Source organism: Rhinoderma darwinii, chromosome 3, assembly GCF_050947455.1.
Source record: "Rhinoderma darwinii isolate aRhiDar2 chromosome 3, aRhiDar2.hap1, whole genome shotgun sequence".
In the NCBI taxonomy this organism is placed as follows: domain Eukaryota; kingdom Metazoa; phylum Chordata; class Amphibia; order Anura; family Rhinodermatidae; genus Rhinoderma; species Rhinoderma darwinii.
The window spans coordinates 345,744,999-345,769,638 of NC_134689.1; the positions used below are offsets into that span (position 1 = coordinate 345,744,999).

The 24,640-nt window shown below is 39.9% G+C and overlaps 1 protein-coding gene across 2 annotated transcripts in view; it reads right to left on the reverse strand.

The window, feature by feature from the left end:
• The window catches only part of UNC5D (unc-5 netrin receptor D), a 601,240-nt gene extending 582,129 nt beyond the window's left edge, over window positions 1-19,111 (reverse strand). The window contains exon 1 of one of the 2 annotated variants that reach the window (XM_075858460.1): window positions 18,114-19,111. In XM_075858460.1, coding sequence (XP_075714575.1) covers window positions 18,114-18,204 — 91 coding nt within the window. In that variant the 5' untranslated portion in view covers window positions 18,205-19,111. The remainder of the gene's footprint in view (window positions 1-18,113) is intronic. The other variant, XM_075858459.1, reaches the window with a different exon arrangement.
• Between the last annotated feature and the right edge of the window lie 5,529 nt (window positions 19,112-24,640).

Below are 24,640 nucleotides of genomic sequence, written 5' to 3' on the forward strand. Positions count from 1 at the left end.
GTACTATTATGTTGAGCTGAGCACATCGTTCGCGCTCAGCAATAGTATGTTGGCGGAACAAAGCGCCACCCCCGACACATTTAAGAGCTGTGATAACTGCTGTCTTGTACAGCAGTTGTCACAGCTCAGTCCACGAGACCGATCGCGGTGCTCCCTGCAGGATAACCCCTTAAATATGGCGGTCAATATCGACCGATGCATCTAAGGGGTTACAACACCATCGGCGCCCCCGCGACGCGATCGCGGTGTGCTGATGGTTGCTACGGCAATTGGAGTCCTAATAATGGCTTCCGAGTCTGCCATCTACGGAAGGTGATTAGGCCTTGCCAGAGGCAGGACCTACTACTACGCTGCCTGGCAGAGAGAAACTGCGCAGTGAACACTGTAAAACAAAGAATAAAAAACAAAAAATGGAATAAAAAGAGAAAAAAAAAAAGTTGCATGTACCTAACAATGATACCAATAAAAACTACAGTTTGTTCTGCAAAAAAAACAATCTCTTACACAGGTTTCTTGATGGAAAAAATAAAAAAGTTATGGCTCTTAAAGTATAGCAACACAAAAACGACATGATTTTTTAAAAAAAAAAAATAATTTGTGATTTTATTGTGTAAACCCCGTCAAACATAAAAAAAATGATATGTATTTGGTATCACCATAATCGCATCAACCCACAGAATAAAGTGAATTTGTCATTTATAGCTCACGGTGAACGCCATAAAAAAGAAGAATAAAAAACAATAGCAGAATTGCTGTTTTTTGGTCACCCCGTCTCTCAAAAAATAGAATAAAAAGTGATCAAAAAGTTGCATTTACAATATAATGGTACCGATAAAAACTACAGATTGTCCCGCAAAATATAAGCCCTCACGCTGCTCCGTCACAAAAAGTTATTGCTCTCAGGATATGGCGACACAAAATGTGCAGAGTCTGTTCCAAAAAGGGATAAGATTGGGCACCATTTGTCAGTGCGACACTGGCCACATATCTGTAAAATATTATTTATTTACCCCATTATTATACTACCTTATTATTATGCCCTGATGTACTCCGCACAGATTGCATATGCCCCCACATTATAAAGTGTAATACCAATAAAACCGCAAACAGAACTACTACCAAGCTAATTCCACGCTCAAAAAGTCAAATGCCGCTCCCTCCCTTCTGAGACCTACAGCAGTTTACATCCACATCCAGTATATGTCATTTCCACACCCGGAAGAACCCACTTAACAGTTTATGAGGTATTTGTCTTCAGTGGCACAAGCTGGGCACAACATATTGTGCACTAAAATGACATACAGTGGAAAATCCACTGCACATTATTTTCTAGTAAAAGAGTAGTATTGGGTCAAAATACTCACTGCACCCCTTAATGCCTTAAGGGGTGCAGTTTCCAAAATGGGGCTCACTTATTGAGGGTTAGTTTTACTATTTGACCTCAGAGCCCTGCAATTGTGGGCCAATACTGTGAAAACTTACCAAAATAGACCTCAAATGCGCGTGGTGCTCTTTCACTCCTGAGCCCTGTCATATGTCCAGGCAAATGATAAATGCCTTGAGGAGTGTTGTTTCTAATGAGGGGTCACTTCTCTAGGCTTTTCACTATACTCTGGTATCTCAGGGACTTTACAAATGTGACATTGCGCCCAAGCACCAATACAGCAAAATCTGCACTGCAAAAGCCAAATGGAGCTACTTCCGTTCTGAGCCTACTGTGTGTCCAAACAGCAGTGTAGGGCCATACAAGGGGTATTGCCGTACTATACTACTACTACCCCTCACAAAAATGAAAAATTGGGAGCTAAAACAAAATTAAATTTTTCATTTCCTCTGCCTAATTAAATCTATAAAGCACCTGTGGGGTTAAAATGTTTACTACCCCCCCTAAATGAAGTCACTTTTCAGGGGTTTCTACTGTACTGGGGGCTCAGCAAATGCAACATGTTGTGTCACCCAAAAAACAATCCAACAAAATCTGCATGCCAAACAGGGCTCCTGCCATTCTGAGTCCTGTCATGTGTCCAAGCAGCATTTTATGACCACATATGGAGTATTGCAGTACTCTGGAAAAATTGCTTTACAAATGTTGTGGTTCTATTTCTCTTTTAACCCTTGTAAAAAGAAAAACAATTCTACATTTTAGTGGAAAAAAATGTTTATGTTTATTTTCACCCCCTAATTCCAATACATTTAGACAAAAAAAAAACTATGGGGTTTAAAAAAGAATTTCTTTTAAAAAAAAAATAACATGTAAATTTCACCTCCACATTGCTTTAATTCCTGTGAAATGCCTAAAGGGTTAAGAAACTTTCTAAATGCTGTTTTGAAAACTTTGAGGGGTGGAGTTTAAAAAAAAGTCGTGATTTATGGGGATTTGTAATATATATGCCCCTCATAGCCACTTCAGAACTGAACTGGTCCCTATAAAAACAGGCTTTAAAATGTTTTTAAAAATGTGAGAAATTGCTGCTAAAGTTCCATATGGCGATCTAAAGTAGACATATGGGAAATGTTAAAGGGGTTGTCCACTACGAGACAACTGATGACCTATCCACCTGATAGGTCATCAGTATATCATCGGTGCGGGTCCGTTCTGCTGCTCTGGTTACACATTATTCGATGTACAGAGTCGGCTCCGTACATTGCATAGCGGCAGGGCTGCAGAACTACAGCTCTGCTCCTATTTACTTAAATAGGAGCAGAGCTACAGTGCTGCAGTTTGGTCGCTATTCCGTGGCCAGAGCTAACTGCTTCCAGCATGTAAGTCCTGTGCCCGGAGGCAGCCAGAGTGGCTTAACGGTTCGGGGTCTGGGTGTGGGACCCGCACCGATGATTTAATGATGACCTATCAGGTGGATAGGTCATCAGTTGTCCGGTAGTGGACAACCCCTTTAACTAGTAACTATTATGTGTGGTATTACTATCAGTTTTACAAGCAGATACATTTAAATTTAGAAAATGGAAATCTTTCCAAATTTTCTCTAAATGTAGGTGTTTTTCACAAATGAACACTAAAGATATCGACCAAATTTTACCACTAACTTAAAGTACAATGTGTCACGAGAAAACAATCCCAGAATCACTTGCATTCCAAAGATATTACCAGATGAAGTGACACATGTCAGATTTGAAAAATGGGGTCTGAGCCTTAAAGGGGTTGTCCAGGAATAAATTGTATTTATATTTTAACTTAATTGGACATATATACAGTGAAGGAAATAAGTATTTGATCCCTTGCTGATTTTGTAAGTTTGCCCACTGTCAAAGACATGAACAGTCTAGAATTTTTAGGCTAGGTTAATTTTACCAGTGAGAGATAGATTATATAAATTAAAAAAAACAGAAAATCACATTGTCAAAATTCTATATATTTATTTGCATTTTGCACAGAGAAATAAGTATTTGATCCCTTTGGCAAACAATACTTAATACTTGGTGGCAAAACCCTTGTTGGCAAGCACAGCAGTCAGACGTTTTTTGTAGTTGATGATGAGGTTTGCACACATATTAGATGGAATTTTGGCCCACTCCTCTTTGCAGATCATCTGTAAATCATTAAGATTTCGAGGCTGTCACTTGGCAACTCGGATCTTCTGCTCCCTCCATAAGTTTTCTATGGGATTAAGGTCTGGAGACTGGCTAGGCCACTCCATGACCTTAATGTGCTTCTTTTTGAGCCACTCCTTTGTTGCCTTGGCTGTATGTTTCGGGTCATTGTCGTGCTGGAAGACCCAGCCACGAGCCATTTTTCATGTCCTTGTGGAGGGAAGGGGGTTGTCACTCAGGATTTGACAGTACATGGCTCCATCCATTCTCCCATTGATGCGGTGAAGTAGTCCTGTGCCCTTAGCAGAGAAACACCCCCAAAACATAATGTTTCCACATTCCTGCTTGACTGTGGGGATGGTGTTCTTTGGGTCATAGGCAGTATTTCTCTTCCTCCAAACACAGCGAGTTGAGTGAATGCCAAAGAGCTCAATTTTAGTCTCATCTGACCACAGCACCTTCTCCCAATCACTCTCAGATTCATCCAGATGTTCATTTGCAAACTTCAGATGGGCCTGTGCATATGCCTTCTTGAGCAGGGGGACCTTGCGGTCACTGCAGGATTTTAATCCATTACGGCGTAATGTGTTACCAATGGTTTTCTTGGTGACTGTGGTCCCAGCTGCCTTGAGATCATTAACAAGTTCCCCCCGTGTAGTTTTCGGCTGAGCTCTCACCTTCCTCAGGATCAAGGATACCACTCGAGGTGAGATTTTGCCTGGAGCCCCAGATCGATGTCGATTGACAGTCATTTTGTATGTCTTCCATTTTCTTACTATTGCACCAACAGTTGTCTCCTTCTCACCCAGCGTCTTACTTATGGTTTTGTAGCCCATTCCAGCCTTGTGCAGGTCTATGATCTTGTCCCTGACATCCTTAGAAAGCTCTTTGGTCTTGCCCATGTTGTAGAGGTTAGAGTCAGACTGATTAATTGAGTCTGTGGACAGGAGTCTTTTATATAGGTGACCATTTAAGACAGCTGTCTTTAATGCAGGCACCAAGTTTATTTGGAGTGTGTAACTGGTCTGGAGGAGGCTGAACTCTTAATGGTTGGTAGGGGATCAAATACTTATTTCTCTGTGCACAATGCAAATAAATATATATAATTTTGACTATGTGATTTTCTTTTTTTTTTTTTATATATAATCTATCTCTCACTGGTAAAATTAACCTAGGCTAAAAATTCTAGACTGTTCATGTCTTTGACAGTGGGCAAACTTACAAAATCAGCAAGGGATCAAATACTTATTTCCTTCACTGTAAGTAACTTTCTAATGTAATGTCTATTTACCTCTGGTTCTGATTTGCGGTCATGTGACCGCACCCAGGGTAATTTTTTTATTTCCTATGACGTTCCGTGTTATTGCTCAGCCAGCATTTCTGGCTGAAGAAAGGCACTGCGCGTCATCAACTACATTTACAGGCAGTGGGCAAGGCGGATGTTTCATGAGCTCTTCAGAGCTCCGCCTCCTCGGGTCTCACCGCCTGTAAACATAGTTAATGATGTGCCATGCCTCTGCTCAGCCAGAAATGCAGGATGAGCAAAGACATGGAACGCCATCAATCATAGTACATGCCCCCTCCCGTCTAGTCATCTACACCTCCTCCTACTTCACTCTTGTAGCTCCCGCACTGCCTGTAAAGGTAGTTGATGACGCGCCGTTCCTCTGTTCAGCCGTAAGGTCTGGCTGATCAAAGACACGGAGCGTCGTCTCTCCTAGTACACGCCCCCTGCTCCTTCTACTCTGATGTAGAAGGAGGAGGGGGCGGCGTTGTTATTCCTCAATCTCCATGCACCTGATGGTTACATAAATACAAGGTTGATGAGGTTGCATGACCCCCATCCTTCCTGTATGTGAACCCCATCATCCCTGTGTATTACCCTCAACATCCCTGTGTATTACACCCAACATCCCTGTCTATTACCCCAACATCCCTGTCTATTACCCCCAACATCCCTGTCTATTACCCCAATTATTCCTGTATATAACTGCCATCATCCCGGTATAGATGATGGGGGAAATACACGGGGATGATGGGGGTTATATACAGGGATGTGGCAGTTATGCACAGGGATGTTGGGTGTATACACATGGATGATGGTGGTTATACACACGGATGTTGGGGGTAATTTACAGGGATGATGGTGGTTATAGACAGGTATGTTGGGGTAATACAAAGGGATTATGGCAGCTATATGCAGGGATGATGGGGGTTATATCATCCCTGTGTTTTACCCCATCATCGATGCATATACCCTGTGATCTTTGTGTATTACCTCATCATCCCTGTGTATTATTCCCAACATCCCTATGTATTACCCCAACATTCCTGTATATAACCCCCATCCCCCCTGTGTGATTATTACTGGGTGTGTGTGACAGTGCAGGGAGCTGGGTGACTGTAATTAGAGCAGGGAATGACCTATGAACATAGAGGGGCGTGGCAGTATGCAAATAGCTGAGATGATGTGGAGGGAGGAAGGGGGGATGTAAGCTGTCTCCTCAGAAACAGCGAGGGATCATGGGTATGGTGGGTTACAAGACAGGAAACAGCCAGGACCAGGAGCAAGGGATGTAAACAAACAGAAACAGCAACAGTGACGAGGGAGATCAAGCAGAAACTGGTTATAAAGTATGTAGAGGGTTTTAAGGAAGGCAAAGCATGGCTGGGGAACACTTTTTACGAAATATTTTTTTTCTGGCCAGCCCCTTTAAGGCCCAATCTGGGCTGCGCCATTAAGTGTTAAAAATAATGTCAAATTTATGAGGTATACACCAAATTTACTAAACTGTCGCAGGCTGGCATGTACATTTGTAAAATTACTCCATTTAATAAAGTTTAAATGCTACACAAATAAAGGGGGGAATATATCATCAGGTTTACGCCTATTTTCTACGGTAAAAAAAAACAACATTTTGGCGCACACCTTAGTTGCACTAAAATTGTGTGACTTTTTACTTTTCTCACCACTTTTCTAAAGTGGAAAAAAAAGAAGTTTGGATATATATTTTAAAGCGGGCCACAACCAATGGAGCAGAGTGAAATGTTACATGCTAGAGTCCCTGTCCAGTATAAGGACAGGAACAGTGAGAAGATAATGAGGAAGAGTCAAAGAGAAGGGCAATGTCTTAAGGTACAAGAAAATACTTGTTCACACAGAAAATATAATAAATATCAGTAATAAATATCATTGATTAACTACATTATTTCCAACAGAAAAAGACTTGGCAATATACCCGTATTGATAATAAATAATTAACCCATTCTTGCTACGCTATATAATAAAATAAAAAGCAATTCAGTTAGTTGAATAATCTGGCCTGCTCTACATGCAGAATAGATTTCATTGTGCTCGGTGCCAGGCATGCTGGAGCCAAAATGTTTCCCTTGAGTCAGCGCTATTTTTGCCGCTGCTCCCTTTTTTACAATTAGATGACACACAGCCGTTAAAAAATAGTAACAGTATGTTAATGAGGTTAATGTGACACATCAGTCTAAGAGAAATTTTGCACCTGCATTGAAGATGAGAACAGATGTGAAAATCCCACTAACAAAAGAATTATCCCATGGCTTTTATAAAACATAATGTTAGTCAGATTTCCTACAAATTACCAAAAATAATGGAAAAAAAAGTTTATCCTTTCGCTTTTTACTGTACCATTGTACTGTTGCATGAAAGGAACAGAAAAATTAATGTATCTATGGTATAATTCTATTACAAAAAAATCTAATTTATCAACATTCTGTACATAGTGGGCAGTGGAATACTGTTGGTCTAAAAGGGGTGGTCTCACAAAGACATTAGGGCAAAATAACATAATAGAGGTGTTCCCCCACTCAGGACCCCCTCTATAACCCAGATCGGAGAGCTGCTTTCTCTGGCGGACTCAAGCTGGCCATGTAGTACATAATGGCCATTTATTTGAATGGCCACAGGTAACACTTCATTTACTCTGCAGTGGTCACTGTACAGGAAATTTTTAGCAGACTTTAACTTCCCTAGACAAAATCAGCTTTTTGTAAGAAAGCGTTGTGGTTGCTTCAATCTGAAGATTAGCGACAACCCCTTTACCTTGCTGCAGGGTTATATGGTACTAAAGGGGTTTCTGATTTTTAAAAATTGTGTGCAAATGGTTTGACTGCAGTAACATTAGTGACTTACTAATGTACTGTCTGTAGCTGAAATGTCTCTGTAAAATAGTAAATCTGTAAATCAATCTCCCATGACCATGCTCTCGGTGTTTATCTCCTGCTTGTGTGATGTTCCATACACTGAACACGTGGTTATCTCCCGTTTCCCCCTCCCTATAGTACGGGATGTCACTGATCACATGCCTCTTATCCCCATTGCTTCCTGCTCTCCCCCTCCCTGTCTCTGGAGCGATTATTTCACATGCTAGACAGCAGATAGTACAGAGCTGTTACTCAGTAGGAGAGAGTGAATAATTACAGCTCTACCTTATGCCTTGTAATTATGGGCATGCAGGCAGCTGTAAAAAGAGGCAATGTCTGTGAGATGGCAGAGTAATCATGGGACTTGTATTCCTATACATGGTAATCCTGCCAACAGCAAGTCCTAGCAAAATGAAAACAGCACCGTACAGAGCTGGGCAACATAATGAAAAGGAAAAAGAACTACTTCTGAGCTATGTTATCATCGTCTGGTGACTGTTCAGGAACATGTAGGTACTTCTTTGTTTTTTCATAAGCTTCGAAAATCTGTTTAAGGCTGCTCTTCATGGATTGTGCACTAAATACATTTTTAGCAGGAGATGCCTAGAAGGAATAAGGATGAGAATTTATCGAAGGTTTTCTTAATTAGAGATGAGTGAATCGATTCCCTTAGTTTGATGTTCCAAACAAATAATTTTTATTTGCTACAACATGTGAATTTCAAACAATTTTGGTGGCTACTGAATGAAAATGATTGGGAATCACTGTGTTCCTTCTCACACGGTGTGAGGATGACCTATGTGAAGGCCAGTTATTCTCACACTTCTAAACCAATCAAAAAGTGGGAACTAATATGTTCTCGCATTGTCACTTATCGACTAAATATAATAAAATGGAGCTGAGCTAAAAATTAAAAAAAAGCCAAGCAGCAAGCACTGAGAAAAAGAAGCATTTACATTATGAAATCACGTTTATTAATAATTAATTATTATTATTATAAGTAGTAGTAGTAGTGCTAGTAGTAGCAGTACATTTAAATAAAGTATACTTATTATTATTGTATTACTAAATAACTGTCACCCTGTGAATATCCCACAATTTTTCACTGTGTTATTGTTATAAAGTTACATTCAAACATAGCGGTTCTGCAGTGGCTTTTCCCGTCTGAATTTTTATGATGTAAGATCCGCAGAAGAATACAGTAACAGAAAAGTAAATGAGATTTTAATAAATCCCACCCACATGCTGCAGAAATTTTCTGCACAGAAATTGACTTAGATTGTGATAGTGATTAGATGCAGTCGTCACATATCGATGCGACACTTCATCAGTGGAAGGTCGATGTACAGAGACTGGCGGGGAATCGGGGAAGCTTTCTGCAAAGAAATTGACCTGCGATTAGCTGCAGCCGCCACATGTCGACACAACACGTCATCAATGGAAGCCGGGTGTACAGAGACTGGAGGGAAATCAGGGAAGCTTTCTGCAAAGTAGTTGACCTGCGATTGGCTGCAGCCATCACGTGTTGACACGACAAGTCCTTCATGACAGCCAGGTGTACAGAAACTGACGGGGAATCAGGGAAGCTTTCCATGGGAGCGCTGTGGGAGGTAAGTATAGTATATTTTTGTTTAAGACACCAACCTGTTTTCTGCAGGGAAATTCACACCAAATTCTACAAAATTTGGTGCAGATTTGCGGCTATGAATTTCCCTACGGTTTTCTGAGGATTTGATATAGAATTTTTTTGTAGCCAATACGCTGCATTTGGACTTAGACTCACATGAGACAAAAATAACAACTGTACGAAAAACAATCAAATGTTAGGTAATCATTTGTTTCAATAAAAGGCGTTTAACTGTAATTGTATTGTTCCTGAAAATGTAACAATGAAGAGCGTTCTTGATTTGAAGGCACCTTTTGTAGATGAAGCATATTTGCAAATTGTTTATGGCAGTTTACAAATTATATTGCTGGTTTTTTTTAAAGTTTCTTTATGAACTAGCGTTCTATCTCAAGGTATATTGCAAATGCATAAAAGTAACAAGGATCTGCCTAAGTTACATTGAGTGTAGAGTTTTATGATTATTGTTTTCGGAGTATAATATACTTTTTAATGAAACAACAAGACACCATATGGGATATCTAAGCATTTTGAATGATGACTTTGTATATATGGAAAGTAAAAAAAAAATATAAACAGAGAAAAAACATCATATTGTTAGAATGTGAAAGGCACCAGTAAAACATAGAAGAAAAAATTATATGTGCAGAAGTGTAGCAAACATTGTATGAACAGGAAATATTTGAGCCCTATAAGTATTACACAGTCATCAGTGTCGATATATTCTATAGTGGTGGACAATAAGGCTGGGTTCACACGACCACAGTAACGTCCGTAATGGCTCCTAGCATCAGAGTTATGTACGATGCTAGGAGTCTCTGCCTCTCTGCAGGACAACTGTCCCGTACTGTAATCATGTTTTCAGTACGGGACAGTAGTTCCACGGAGAGGCAGGGACTCCTAGCATCGTACATAACTATAATGCTAGGAGCCCGGCTCCCTGCACTGTGTTCGGTCCGGTACTTGCGGCCGAAATACGTCCAGCAATTACGGACGTAATTAGTGTGTGTGCACATAACCTAAAAATCAGAACATCCATGGAGTTTCCCATTGTCATTCAGTTATGAGCTCCTCCAACTAATGAGAAATCTTCAGACTGGAACAAGAACTTCAGTCAGGGGATGACTACGCTGGATCTCCATGCATATTGATGGCACACCACCAGCACTTCTACTCCAATGATTTGTCTGGGAAGAGTGCCACCAGTCTCTTACACTGGAGAGAGTAATAGGAGGAATATCCCTGCTGGAGTTTTCCTTTGAAGAAAAGTTCCGTTTTAGAACAATGCAGTACATCTTAACATCAATGCCTCCTCTTTATCCAAACATTCACAAATGTGCCTTATTATTATAATGCTAATATGTGATCCCTTCTTTTCATATCTAATTAGCTTCTAATAAGCTTGTTTTTGGACTCTCAGGAATGGCTGACAAGAGGATTCAATAGTCCTTAGCCTCATCATGCTTGCTGAGAGTTATCTTTTACAAAGCCTATCTAAAAGTCTCATATAATACCCGTGAAATCTTTACAAGGAATTCTTATACTTCACTTGTCATTGGATTCAACATTCTTTGAAGGCAAGAGAAAATAAATGAGTTAGAATGTGGAAATTGTACGTTTGGGATTTTTTTGAAATAGAGAGGAATATTTACATATCAATACGGTATATAGGAAGACTGTATATACTATATAACAGTGGTACCCTAACCAGTGGCTCAGATGCCACATGTGGCTCACAGCCCACAGCTATGTAGCTCTCCATAGGAACCCTGAGTTATGACCATATGCTCAAGCTACCATACAACATCCACAACATTGTAGACATATCCTTAGGCCTTATGCACATATTAGAGCTCTATAGTGGTGATAGATGTGCATGGGACCCGTACTATACCTATATATGGCTCCAGTTTCCTACATTTTGAGCTGATTGTGGCAACTGATCATCACTCAAAGTTGAATGTGGCTCACAAAGTACAAAAGGTTGGGGACCTTGGCTGTATATCATAACTAAAACCTACATGTACATACATAAAGATTGTGCTAAATTTGATCAATAATGCTAATGTCTGCTGTATTGGCTTCAAGGAAGACATTGGGGGACATGTATCAAACTGGTGCATAGAAAAAGTGGAGCAGTTACCCATAGCAAACAATCAGATTCCAGATAACATTTTTCAGAGGACCTTTTTAAATAAAATCTGCAACCCAATAGATATGGGCAACTACTTCAATTTTCCTTTGCATACGTTTTGCTAAACCTCCCCTACTGTTAGCTTATACGGCAGATTCGCTAGTTTTCTCTTCATGTAATGGATATATACAGAGAGTGTCCTGTGTACTGTACATGTATATCCATGGCCCTGATCACATGTAACGAAACCAGGACTTCATGTAGCCACAATATCAGAGATCAGCATTTGGGAGCGGACCTCTTACAAAACACATGTTCAAAAATTGGACCATATGTTACTATATGACCCCTGTTGATATAAAAGTGTAGCGCTCACGGGTGTATGTACTTTAGAGACAGCCCATACGGCTGCTATGGGGGCTCATAGGTAGTGGGGATAAGTTCAGGTTTTCACTAATGGATGAAGGGGAACACTAACAGGACTGTTCCTCTTCACAAACAAGAGAGGAAGAAACCAGACTAGATAAAACTTCCACAAACCTTCTCTCCTCCAAAGGACGGTTAGTAAATGAGTATTGGGCCTGTTTGAGCCCCCAAATAGGGGGCGTGCCATGGTATAATGCAACAAATGGAAGGGGCCCCATTCTAAATCTTTCTTTAGGGCCACATCTTCTCTATGTAAGGCCCTGATAGAGCCCTTATAATGCACCACTGGCAAAATACTTTTTGTATTAAAAGTTGGGTATACTAAGGTGCACATAGGTCAAGGATTGATATTTAAAGGAAAAATATAAAAATCTTCTATTTGCACTATTTCGTAATATAAAAACACAACATTTGAGACTTAATTTGGGGATTAGGTTTATCAATATCCAATGAACACTATAAACCTATTAATGAAAAAGAAAAGAGGATTTATTTAGACGGCAACTCCTTCCTATTATTTCACAAATCTCGTGCTCTTAGATTCGCATTGTACACATGTAAGACAATTCCGAGAAGCACTGATTTAAACAGCTCTTGTGTATTGTGGTTAAAACCAAAGGATCACAAAGAGCTCGTTTATACAGAACAGATTCATCTTTCTGCTCAAAATAGTCTACCACAGAACACTATCAACGCCCAGTCACTGTCAATATGCCTAACACCAAGCTAATGGTTTATACAACGAAGCATCACACAGAATGGTAGGCACAGTCTCTCACTTCTACAGCTGACTGCTTTAACCATAGACGTGTGCCACTGTGCAGTCACGAAGAGCGTTTTAACCCATTCACACTCAAGTAGGCCATGAACAGCTCTGCTACTAATGAGAGAACTGCCGGCTGAGACTTCAGGAAACCTTATTTCCAATCCATACAACAATGAGATAAATGTTTAATTTGAATTCACTCTTTCAATTATTGGGACAAGGACATTTTTATCCTTTGGCCTTACTATTTTTACATTACACAAATGATAATTGTCTTTTAGGATGCAATCACAGAACACATGTAGTGGTCACACTTAGCAGTGTTCCTAATTCAGTCCCTGACAACTGATTTCTGGGACTTCATCTGCAGGGAGGACATACTCCGTGTTTATTTATTTACTCTCTATGAACAATATTAAGGGCATATATAACATAGTGGCAGCCGACGTGTCTGCTATAGAGCACCTGGAGAGTGAGAATCCAATAAAGGTTGGTTCTGTACCCTTAGCTATTGGGTGTTGGGAGCCTGAAACTACTGTAACTACTTTCTCCATAAGCTCTATAATGTTAGCAAACAAGTAGAAGGGAGATCAGTACCAAGTTCATGGAAAGGAGATTAGAAGTGCAAACAAGCACCATGCCCTTCCCTTCTTGCTAGAATCACCCGAAACCAAAAGAAGGAGCTTTTTATACCTGCCATGCGTCCCCTTCCTTTATGTATGCCCCTGGAAAGTATATGGGGGACATGTCATTAAGACATATCAACTAATACCTCATATTTATAATTTTTGCAAAATCCAGCCTGAAGAAGCATGGGATGTCAGTACTGTGTGTGGCACACTTAGAAGGTGCTGGGCATTCCGACTGATCTAATATATGGGCGTAACTAATAAGCTGTAAGCCACAATGGTGCGCTATACGTAGCCATGTGACTGCCACTTTATAGAAGTCTTATGTGTGCAAATGTAATACTAAGCAGCCCCCCGCCCTCATGGATGATAGGTGTTTGAATGGGTGCTCCTCAGTATTTTGCACATGTTCTATCTCCCTCCATATACCATTGTGGCCTGTCTGCATGCCCTTGTATAAGTATGGCCTTTTATATGATTTTGAGTAGATTTGATCCTATTGTATGTAATTTACATTTCATTCAGACCAATAAGGACATGTGGACATTTCCTGCTCTTAGAACCATCTATATGGTCAACTGTCATGTAAACATTCTGGTGGTCTCACTCACCTGCTATAGTATACAGTATTTCAAGGTATGTTATCACCACATTGGTCCATTATTTGAGCCCTATGTACAGATGTAGCAGAGCTGATATTTTTGTGCACTGTAATAACTGATTAATCTAAGATAAATCAGTACATATACATTCAGTCTTATGGAAAACCACAGATAACACATCCTGATATCATAATGAGTTTACTCCACATGAAAAACACAGCTGTGCTGCTGTAGCATACCCTGCTCTGCTTCATCTGTATTTGAAACCATAGAATGACTTTAACCTGATTGATTGTCTAATTAATAGTTATAAATTACACAGGAATAAGGTGATTTCTTGTTGATAATATCCATTTTGTATATGATTTAAAATAGTATTCTATAAGCTGTTCATGGAATCTACTTTAAATAACAAAGACAAAAGTACTACGGCTGGGTCCACCACACAGATAAAGAACTGTCTCAAACAAGTGCATGAGGTGTAGGGAACATGGAGATACTCCTGCAGGGTTCCTGACAGAACGCAGCAGAAATTCACCACTTAGAATACTGTGCAGGCAGCAGGATCATTGATCCCGAAACCCGAATATATATGAAGTCTGATAAAAAGCAAACCCAACTATAAATAAACTCCTGGACCCCGATGCAAAATCTGTTACAGGGCCCCCAACGATGATGTGTCACATCATACTGGTGTAATCATATGGGGCACAAGGATCTCTGCCCGCCTTATAGTTAGACCCCTATGTACATACCATATATCAGTTCATAAATTTCATGCCTACATATCCAGATTGCAGCTCCTACTGCTATTTATCACTCAGCTTGACCAAGTTCTTAGGTTACATATGGCCATGTTGATGTAAACTGTAGAACTTATACAGTGTATATATGGATTGCTTGACATTATATATATATATATATATATATATATATATATATATATATGTCCCTAGTCCACTAAAAATAAGGCTTCTGATCACAAAGAACAAAACAAGACTATGGAAACATTTAATAATATTCTTTCACATGTTATCACTTAAATGTACATTTGCTTCCAATGTATCTCAAAACCAGTACTATTGCTGACCAGCTACTGCAGATGATAAATGAATGTCCTTCTATGTATATAGCAAATATATTCAAAGCAATAGCATAGATGGTGTCAGCAGGTTTTTGATCGGACCAGTTTTATAATGAGAGAATGATGATTTCTTATACTGCACCACACAGTAAGTTAATAAACTTTTCTATATACAGTCTCTATATTCAACTTAAAACAGTGAAATGTATCAATTAATTATATTACAATAATAAAATTAGCAATCACTGTACATTGTTGGCATCATTAATAACATGTATCCAACAAATACTATGTACTACTCTTCCATGTATACATTACAGGACTGCAACACGTATATTACATTATGTTCCAACGCTGCCCAGTGCTGCCCTCCACTGTTTGACCCTCATTTTTGTCACAAAGCACCTGTACTATATGTGGATGCTTCCCTGCAGCTCACACACTGTCTTTATGTCAATGAAAAATTCAGTAGCCGTTGATTAGATGTATTTTTTTCTGAATTCTAAGATTAGCAGAGTAGAGATGAGTGAATATAAATTCTCTTCTCCATTGATTTTCCAAAATGTCAATCTCTAACCTGCTAAATCCCGGCTTTAGATGAACAAATATTTAAAAGTTCTGTTCTCCATAGATTCTTCAATATGCAAATGATTCTGCATGCAGCAAATGACGAATAATGATTCTACCATTCCTTAGGGAATTTAATCAAATGTATAGCTCCTAAACTCATTTGTTTTTGCCAAGTAAAGTTAGGACCAGAAAGTATTATACTATTTGATCTAGACTAGACTATCTACACTAGATCAGAGGTAGGAAACTTGTGCTTTGTTAATGTTGAATTAATACAGAACTACATGTTTCCAGCAACATTTAATGGATGCTTATAGATTTGCAGTAACATTACAGCTAAGACTAGTCTAACTTCATATGGGTGAATACTCATAATCTAACAAGTAAACATTTGCTTTATTAGTTGTTTTTTTATGTCTGAAGAAAATAGTAATAGATCTTATGCCAAAAGGACTATTGAACCACCTTGATCTGTAGAACATAGAGATGATAGATAGATAGATAGATAGATAGATAGATAGATAGATAGATAGATAGATAGATAGATAGATAGATAGATAGATAGATAGATAGATAGATAGATAGATAGATAGATAGAGAGAGAGAGAGAGAGAGAGAGAGAGAGATAGATAGATAGATAGATAGATAGATAGATAGATAGATAGATAGATAGATAGATAGATAGATAGATAGATAGATAGATAGATAGATAGATAGATAGATAGATAGATAGATTAACTAGCAGAACTATGTATATGTCACATCCTTTATGAAGACTTATAGGGACTATGTATTGGATATGTTGGATCATATGAACCATATTCAATGGATAAAGCACATAGGAGAATCACAAAAGCTGAGTATAGTGGACTTAGGTTTTACCTGTTATATTTTCTATAACCCTTTCAATCCTGATTTTTGTCCCGTTTCTCTTTCGCCTATTGGTTAAAACTAGTTTATTCATGATATACTCCGTGATATTCACATTAATTGATTACTGTTATCAGATAAAATACATGCCAAGACTTGACATGAGTTTTTGGTTAAAGAACAACCCTTGAGTTGACACAATAACAAAAACGAAACAGTCATATGGGTATATTCCCATAAGATATGGGAAGTAGTCCTCAGAAGTTGGTCATTCAAAGAAAACTGTAGAGCGATAGACGCATACAACTGCAGCAATCAGCAAGGAGTCCAGACAAGACATGAGCAGCGGCAATGAATGGTATTGTGTTAAACACGTTTTTTCAAATATGCGTTACATTAAAATAATATCATTCAGAACAGAACACAAAGGAGACTTCATGCAATGTAACTTCCTTTTATAAGGCAGCAAAATACACCTATCGTCCATACAACATTACTATTGAAGTACACAGGTTCATCCTGTACATTTGTTATTTATTATGGGGGTTTGAACCAAGCGGTGTCTCTATAGTTAGTATAAAACACTGGGACCCCATTATGAGATTTGTAGTACCACACTAACTCCATAGCCACAATCATCATAACCCTGGAGAAAGTTACCACTTATTATTGCACTATTTACCCATTGTGTCCATACCATGAAGAATATACAGGTATATACCACTCATTCTGTACACTTCACAACATATATTATCACATTGATCTCTTGCTACTTATTATTCCATAGTATTTATACAAATTCATTTCTGCTATACATTTAGCACCTATGATGAAACTGCTTTCATATGAGTTTCAGCGAGAATAGAAATACACTCTCTTATACCTGACCTACAGCCTCCTGGTGGATATGCTATAGAATTTGACATGTAAAAGCCAACACAATAGATTACTAATTCCTGATATAAACTTTTTAGATTAATAGTATTTACAAAAATGTCATCTTGAAAATAAACATCTGAACCTGTCCTTACAACACCTCACTCAATGTATTCACTGAGCAGTATCTTCCCACTCATGTTTCACACAAATTGAACTAGTCAAGCCTGCAACTCATTAGCCTTGGGTTCATATATGAATTGTTTAATATCGGTTATCACACAAAACTGGGTCTTATTGCTTTGACTCCCCCGTGGCCTAAGTAGAAATTAAATATGGCCTTAGGTAGATCAAGGAAGCGGCTTGCACAAAGTGTTTAACCATCTGTGTACTGGGAAGGGTAGGAACCAGAGAAACTCTGCAGCACAGCTACACAGCCTTGCGCTGCACACTACTATAAACATTGTTAGCCACACGTAGCATCTGACTGCCGATAGTATGCGGGCAGTTTTATCGTTTCCTTGACATTTTTTAATATATATCTATACAAGTATATGCTAGAGGGTGTGGTTACAAACATACTAGATCTATACATCTATATTATACTGCTGTCTATCAGTATGTGTTGCATACACCAAGATACATGCTTATAAGGCATGTTAACATCACACATTGGGATGCATAGCTTCACAGACACACAAGCAGCTCCAGCAATACCATTGAATTGATGCATTACTGCACACTCTTGCACAGCCACATTCTCACTCACCCACAGACACCTGATGATATACTTTTCTCTATGTGTACCTCTTTGTGCTGCTCCCACTGAGTAGAATCCCACAGCTAAAAGGATTATCAGGAAAGTCAGGTAATGTCGAGGCTCCGTCTCCATCCTCATCACAGGTCACGATCAGCCATCTCCAGTCTTCTTGATCCCCAGTCTCTAGACTGCAGCCCTATTATGGTTTCTTAAGCACCAGAATGCTGCAGTCTTATTATGGAATAGACTTCATTCAGTAAGTACAACGCTGTGTATCTGTCCAGCTGAAAGCATTTTAGAACTGGGTGTACAATGAGAGCAATTCTTAGAACAGGCATGCGATTATTCCTTGACTAGTCTGCAAAATGTGTTTTCCAAGATCGCTTGAGTCATGCCTTCTGTACACATCTTCCTTTTTCCCTTTCTTCTTTCAAGTGATCTTTTATGTGCACTATAGCAAACATTGCCTGGATATATATGTTCTAAGGAGAGTTAGGTTTATCTTGTGAATGATATATTGTTTATCCAATATCCTTTGTCTGCAGACTGATAAATGATACCCAAGGAGAGTTACACTTTGGAGACACCACTGTCCCTGGAGAGTCTTTACTGGTCTGGTTGACTGCTGCTGACCAAAGAATACTCCAAATACTCCAGTGCAGTGAGTACCATTGCTGGCTTTTGCACTGTCTCCTTAGTTCTCTGCTCTGTAGTTTGCTTGCAGTGCAGTGTTTCTTCACTCTTGGATTCTTCCCCACCTCTGAATACGTTTATTAGTTGTTAGCTGGTTCTTATTTTTGCTGACAATACTTGGTTCTCCTTGGATACAGAGCTTCTAATATATGTCTTTGCAATGTTTCCTCTTACAAGTTAGACTGTCTCCAGTTCCACTTCTCCTGTATATCGTTCTGCATCTCATACTCCTAAGGTTTGATATTGCGCTGCCTCAGTCAATCCCTGTCGTTTATTCTTCCTCTACCTCCCTCCTCCTCCCTTCCCTTGGCAGCATTGCAAGGCTTCAGCATTCTCAGCCACAGACCACTAGAAGCTGTTGAATATTTAATGATCTATGCCCTTGCCTATAGCCAATAGGTGCTTTGAAGCTGTATGGCGGGTGGGGCTTGAAGGATTGCTGTTGCCCATGGAGTAGAAGATGTGACTTTTGTCAGCGTTTAGAGAGCTGTGTTAGGAGCATTGAGCTAGGAGAGGGTTTGCATTACTGTGATGTTTGGATGCAGGGTGTAATTGTTATACAGATACAGTATCGCTATAGGAATAGTTTAGTATGTACACTAGATAAAATGAATTAGTAAGGAGCTATCTCGTACCGATAGGGAGCTGTCCAGTGCTGAACCTGGAGCTCGTGCTGTTCGGTGCTGAAGTCTGCAGCTGTCCGGTGCTGAAACAATATGAGCTTTATAGAGACCTATCCAGAGCCGAGAATGTACTCATCTATCAAGAGCCTGGATGAGGAGCTGTCCAGTGCTGAAACTCCTATAGAGAGCAGTGTGGTTCTAAAACCTCTATAGAGAGAGCAGTCTAGTGCTGAAACCTCTATATGGAGAGAAGTCTAGTGCTGAAACCTCTATAGAGAGCAGTCTAGTGCTAAAACCTCTATATAGAGAGCAGTCTAGTGCTGAAACCTCTATATAGAGAGAAGTCTAGTGCTGAAACCTCTATAGAGAGAAGTCCAGTGCTGAAACCTCTATATAGAGAGCAGTCTAGTCCTGAAACCTCTATAGAGAGCAGTCTAGAGCTGAAACCTCTATAGAGAGCAGTCTAGTGCTGATACCCCTCTCTCTCTCTCTCTCTCTCTATATATATATATATATATATATATATAGAGCAGTCTAGTGCTGAAACCTCTATGGAGAGCAGTCTAGTGCTGAAACCTCTATAGAAAGCAGTCTGTAGATGAAACCTCTATAGAGAGCAGTCTAAAGCTGAAACCCCTATAGACAGCAGTCTAGCGCTGAAAACTCTATAGAGAGCGCTCTAAAGCTGAAACCTCTATAGAGAGCAGTCTAGTGCTAAAACCTCTATAGAGAGCGGTCTAAAGCTGAAACGTCTATAGAGAGCAGTCTAAAGCTGAAACCTCTATAGAGAGTGGTCTAAAGCTGAAACTCCTATAGGGAGCAGATTAAAGCTGAAACCTTTATAAAGAGCAGTTTAATCATTAGCATTAGCCTCTATGCTGAACAAGATATGTAACTGGCCAGTGCTGAAGCTCCTTACCAAGCTAATCTGTGCTGTGTAGTTATCCAGTGCTGTGTTGTGTAGCTGTTCAATGCTGTCTTGTGGAGCTATCCAGTGTTGTGGAGTTATTCAGTACTGTGATGTGTAGATATATAGTGCTGTGTTATGTAGATATCTTGCACTGTGATGTGTAGCTATGTAGTGCTGTGTTGTGTAGCTCTCTAGTGCTGTGCTGTGTAGCTCTCTAGTGCTGTGATGTGTAGCTATCTTGTCCTGTGATATGTAGCTGTCCAGTGCTGTGCTATGTAGCTGTCCAGTGCTGTGTTGTATAGCTGTACAGTGCTGTGTTGTGTAAGTTTCTTGTGCTGTGTTGTGTAGCTGTCTAGTGCTTTGTTGTCGAGCTGTCCAGTGCTATGTTGTGTAGCTGTCTAGTGCTTTGTTGTAGAGCTGTTCAGTGCTGTGTTGTGGAGCTATCTAGTGCTGTGTTGTTTAGCTGTCCAGTGCTGTATAGCTCTCTAGTGCTGTGTTGTGTAGCTATCCAGTGCTGTGTTGTGTATATGTCCAGTGCTTTGTTGTGTAGCTGTCCAGTGCTGTGTTGTGGAGCTATCCAGTGCTTTGTTGTGGAGCTATTCAGTGCTGTGTTGTGGAGCTGTCCAATGCTTTGTTGTATAGCTGTCTAGTGCTGTGTTGTGTAGCTATCCAGTGCTGTGTTGTGGTCTGTCCAGTGCTTTGTTGTATAGCTGTATAGTGCTGTGTTGTGTAGCTATCTAGTGCTGTGTTGTATAGCTGTTCAGTGCTGTGTAGCTATCGAGTGCTGTGTTGTGTAGCTATCCAGTGTTGTGTTGTGTAGCTGTATAGTGCTGTGTTGTGGAGCTATCCAGTGCTGTGTTGTGGCGCTGTCCAGTGCTTTGTTGTATAGCTGTCTAGTGCGGTGTTGTGGAGCTATCCAGTGCTGTGTTGTGGAGCTATCCAGTGCTGTGTTGTGGTCTGTCCAGTGCTTTGTTGTAAAGCTGTACAGTGCTGTGGAGCTATTCAGTGCTGTGTTGTGGAGCTATCCAGTGCTGTGTTGTGGAGCTGTCCAGTGCTAGGTTTTGTATCTCTCTAGTTCTGTGCTGTGAAGCTGTTCAGTGCTGTGTTGTATAGCTGTTCAGTGCTATGTTGTGTTTCTGTCCAGTGCTATGTTGTGTAGCTCTCTAGTGCTGTGTTGTGTAGTTATCCAGTTGTGTATTGTGTAGCTCACCAGTGCTGTGTTGCGGAGCTATACTGTGCTGTGTAGCTCTCTAGTGCTGCGTTGTGGAGCTGTCCAGTGCTGAAACCAGGCTGATGGGCTCTACAGCGCTGAAACATGGATTCACAGATAGCCGGAGCTGAAATGTGTTTTTCCAGTGTGGAGTTGCTTTCCAGGATGTAAGGCTTTTTTGCTGTTCAGTACAATCAGAAATGATGGGTGCTGTTCAGTGCTCAGCTGGCAATCTAACAGCTGTTGGTGTATAATGGTGTATAATAGAAATATCTACCACCAGCAGAATGGTAATAGAGCACGTGCTGTAAAAAGATGCACTGAACTTTATTGATGCCTTTAAGTGCTACTGCTTACAAATAAATGAATCAACACTCCTAACAGTGCTGCTTATAGATACGTCCATCTAAATAAGAAAATAAACGAAGCAATGTTTTGTCTACATGATGAATTTACCATAAAAACATAAAATAAACACAAGTCTAGCAAAAAGTGTTTTTAATGATAGGCTTGTAAAGATTAAGGTTAGGAGAGAAGCTCCCATCAATGTGCACTATAAGCTGCTTTGAAAGTGGAGCAGGGGAGCATGTGCATTGGTTGTACTGTCTGTGTGTTGAAAACTGGAGTCTGTGATGTATTTTTTATTTTAGCAGTAGGGGGCACATGCTGTTTGATAAAAGACTTAGGCACATTATGTTATGTATGTGTTAGAGAAAAATGGAAATGTATTACATGAGTGGTTGAATCTGCATTCAGAGGAGTTTGTTTACTTGAATATAGCCTCTATGTTATTATTTTTTTCTTTCTTTCTTTCTTTCTTTCTTTCTTTCTTTCTTTCTTTCTTTCTTTCTTTCTTTCTTTCTTTCTTTCTTTCTTTCTTTCTTTTTCTTTTTCTTTCATTCTTTCTGACTTTCTTTCTTTCTCCATATATATTACTAGTCGCATATACTCATAATAACATCCTTATTTAATAAGAAACTCTGTGCACTTTCTGATAAACTTAGCCCTTTCTGATGATTATATTATATTACATTATATTCCCTAAGCCAACGCCCTAATGATTGGCTGTCTCTGTTTTCCCTACCGGTCAGTAAATCATTTGTCAAATGTTATATTAAAACATATATATAGAAAGAATAATTCCCCCTGGATGCTGTCCGGTTAAAACTGGAAACTCAATTGCACATCTAATTGCTAATTAAATGAAAATCACTATTTATTGCAGCAACACGGCTATGCTGCTGTACCTGCATAAACTTAAGGTGTTTGTTATTGCAAGAAACTTATCTGCACTGATGAATGACACTTGTTTAGAGATGTAACAGAGTTAAGGTACTTTTACACAAGCCCATTTTGGCAGGTGCAATGAGCGCCGATCAACGAGACAGCTCATTGATCAGCACTCGTTTGCTCCTTTCACAAGGAGCTATTTATGGGGACGAGCGCTCGTTACCCTGATCGCTCATCCCCATACATTTGTATCACGTCAGCAACACAAGGAGATTTGCTGCCGACAACGATAATATTTTTCACATATAAAACTATATGATCAGCAGATGAACGAGCGTTTGCTCATTTATCTGCTGATCGCTGCCCTGTTAATACAGTGCTATTATCAGGAACGAGCGTTCTTTGAATGCTCCTTTGCCCGATAATTGGCCAGTATAGAAGGGACACAGAGTCTTTCATTTGACTGTTTCTTTTGTGCATTGTTATAATTCCCTATGCTAAGATAACAAGTTAAGATAAAAAGCTTACCTGTAAGGCCCCATGCACACGAACGTGCTTTTGCGGCCGCAATTCCCCCGAAAATCCACGGGAGAATTGCGGCCCCATTCATTTCTATGGGGCCATGCACACGACCGTAGTTTTTACTGTCCGTGAATGGGCCCGGAAGCCTGCACCGCAGAAAGAACGGACCTGTCTTATTACGGCCGTCTTCTGCGGTCTGGGCTCATTGAAAATAATGGTCGCGGCCATGTGCATTGCCCGCGATTTGCGGGCGGCTTGCGGCTGACAGTCCGCTGCCGGTCGACCCGAAAATCACAGCCGTGCACACGACTACGGTCGTGTGCATGAGGCCTTACACTACTTAAAGAAACACTTCAGGCAGGCCTTTTATGTGGGCCAATGATCGGGCAAAAGAGCTTTTATATGAACGCTCGTTCCCGATCACTGTAAACAGGGAGATATGCTTCCGACATGATGGAAATGTATGGAGACGAATGATCATAGTAACGAGCGCTCGTCCCCATACATTACTGATCACAGCTTCTAGTGAAAGGAGCAAACAAGCGCCGATCAAAGAGCTGTCTCACTGATCAGTGCTCATTTTCAAGGCCCATGTCGGGCCGTGTAATAGGACCCTGAAGCAGAATGGCTTGCCTACTGACAACCAGCACTCGGGGCACATGCCCTGTCAGTTCCCCCACTACACCGCTGACTCCAGGCAAAAATAAAACACTGTTTTATGCCTAGATCAGAGCTTGAGTGGGTGGTGCATGACACAAACATTCTCTCTTTGATGTCCTGAACCACCCCATCAAAACTTGGACTAAGCATAAGAAAATGAGTTTTGCCTGAAGTACAGCACAGATAACATATTATAATACCATGGTGTACATCATACCAGATTACTATACTGTATAATGTGGTATGTAGTATTATTTAGTTATCACAGTAGTTCAAATTATCATGCTATTCAGAGAATCAATAGAATACATGAATTGTCTGATACTGGTCTTATTGTTGTTTTTTTTACCTATTAATATACTATAAATTGACAGATTTCAAGACAATTGTGGAGATGAGCAAATAATCTAACCATTAGCTGATTTACCTCTTCACCAGCCAATAGGATACAGTAGAGAAATTCATGAGTTTTCACTTCTATAAAATGAAAGTTAGTAACAACTTCTGCAGAGAGATTTACAAATTGTGCATTGTAGTTATGTGGGTAGATAGTAAATTGATTCAATTATTTGTCTCTGTTAGCATAACTACCAGGGTAGCAGACATATATGAAGTGCAGTTAGTGATCACTGTGGATAATAAAAGTGCGGAGTGAAAGGAGGTCATCGAAAATCAAGGGACTCCTCATGACATTGTGTCTCGAACTTATGATGGAGTAGGGGGGCT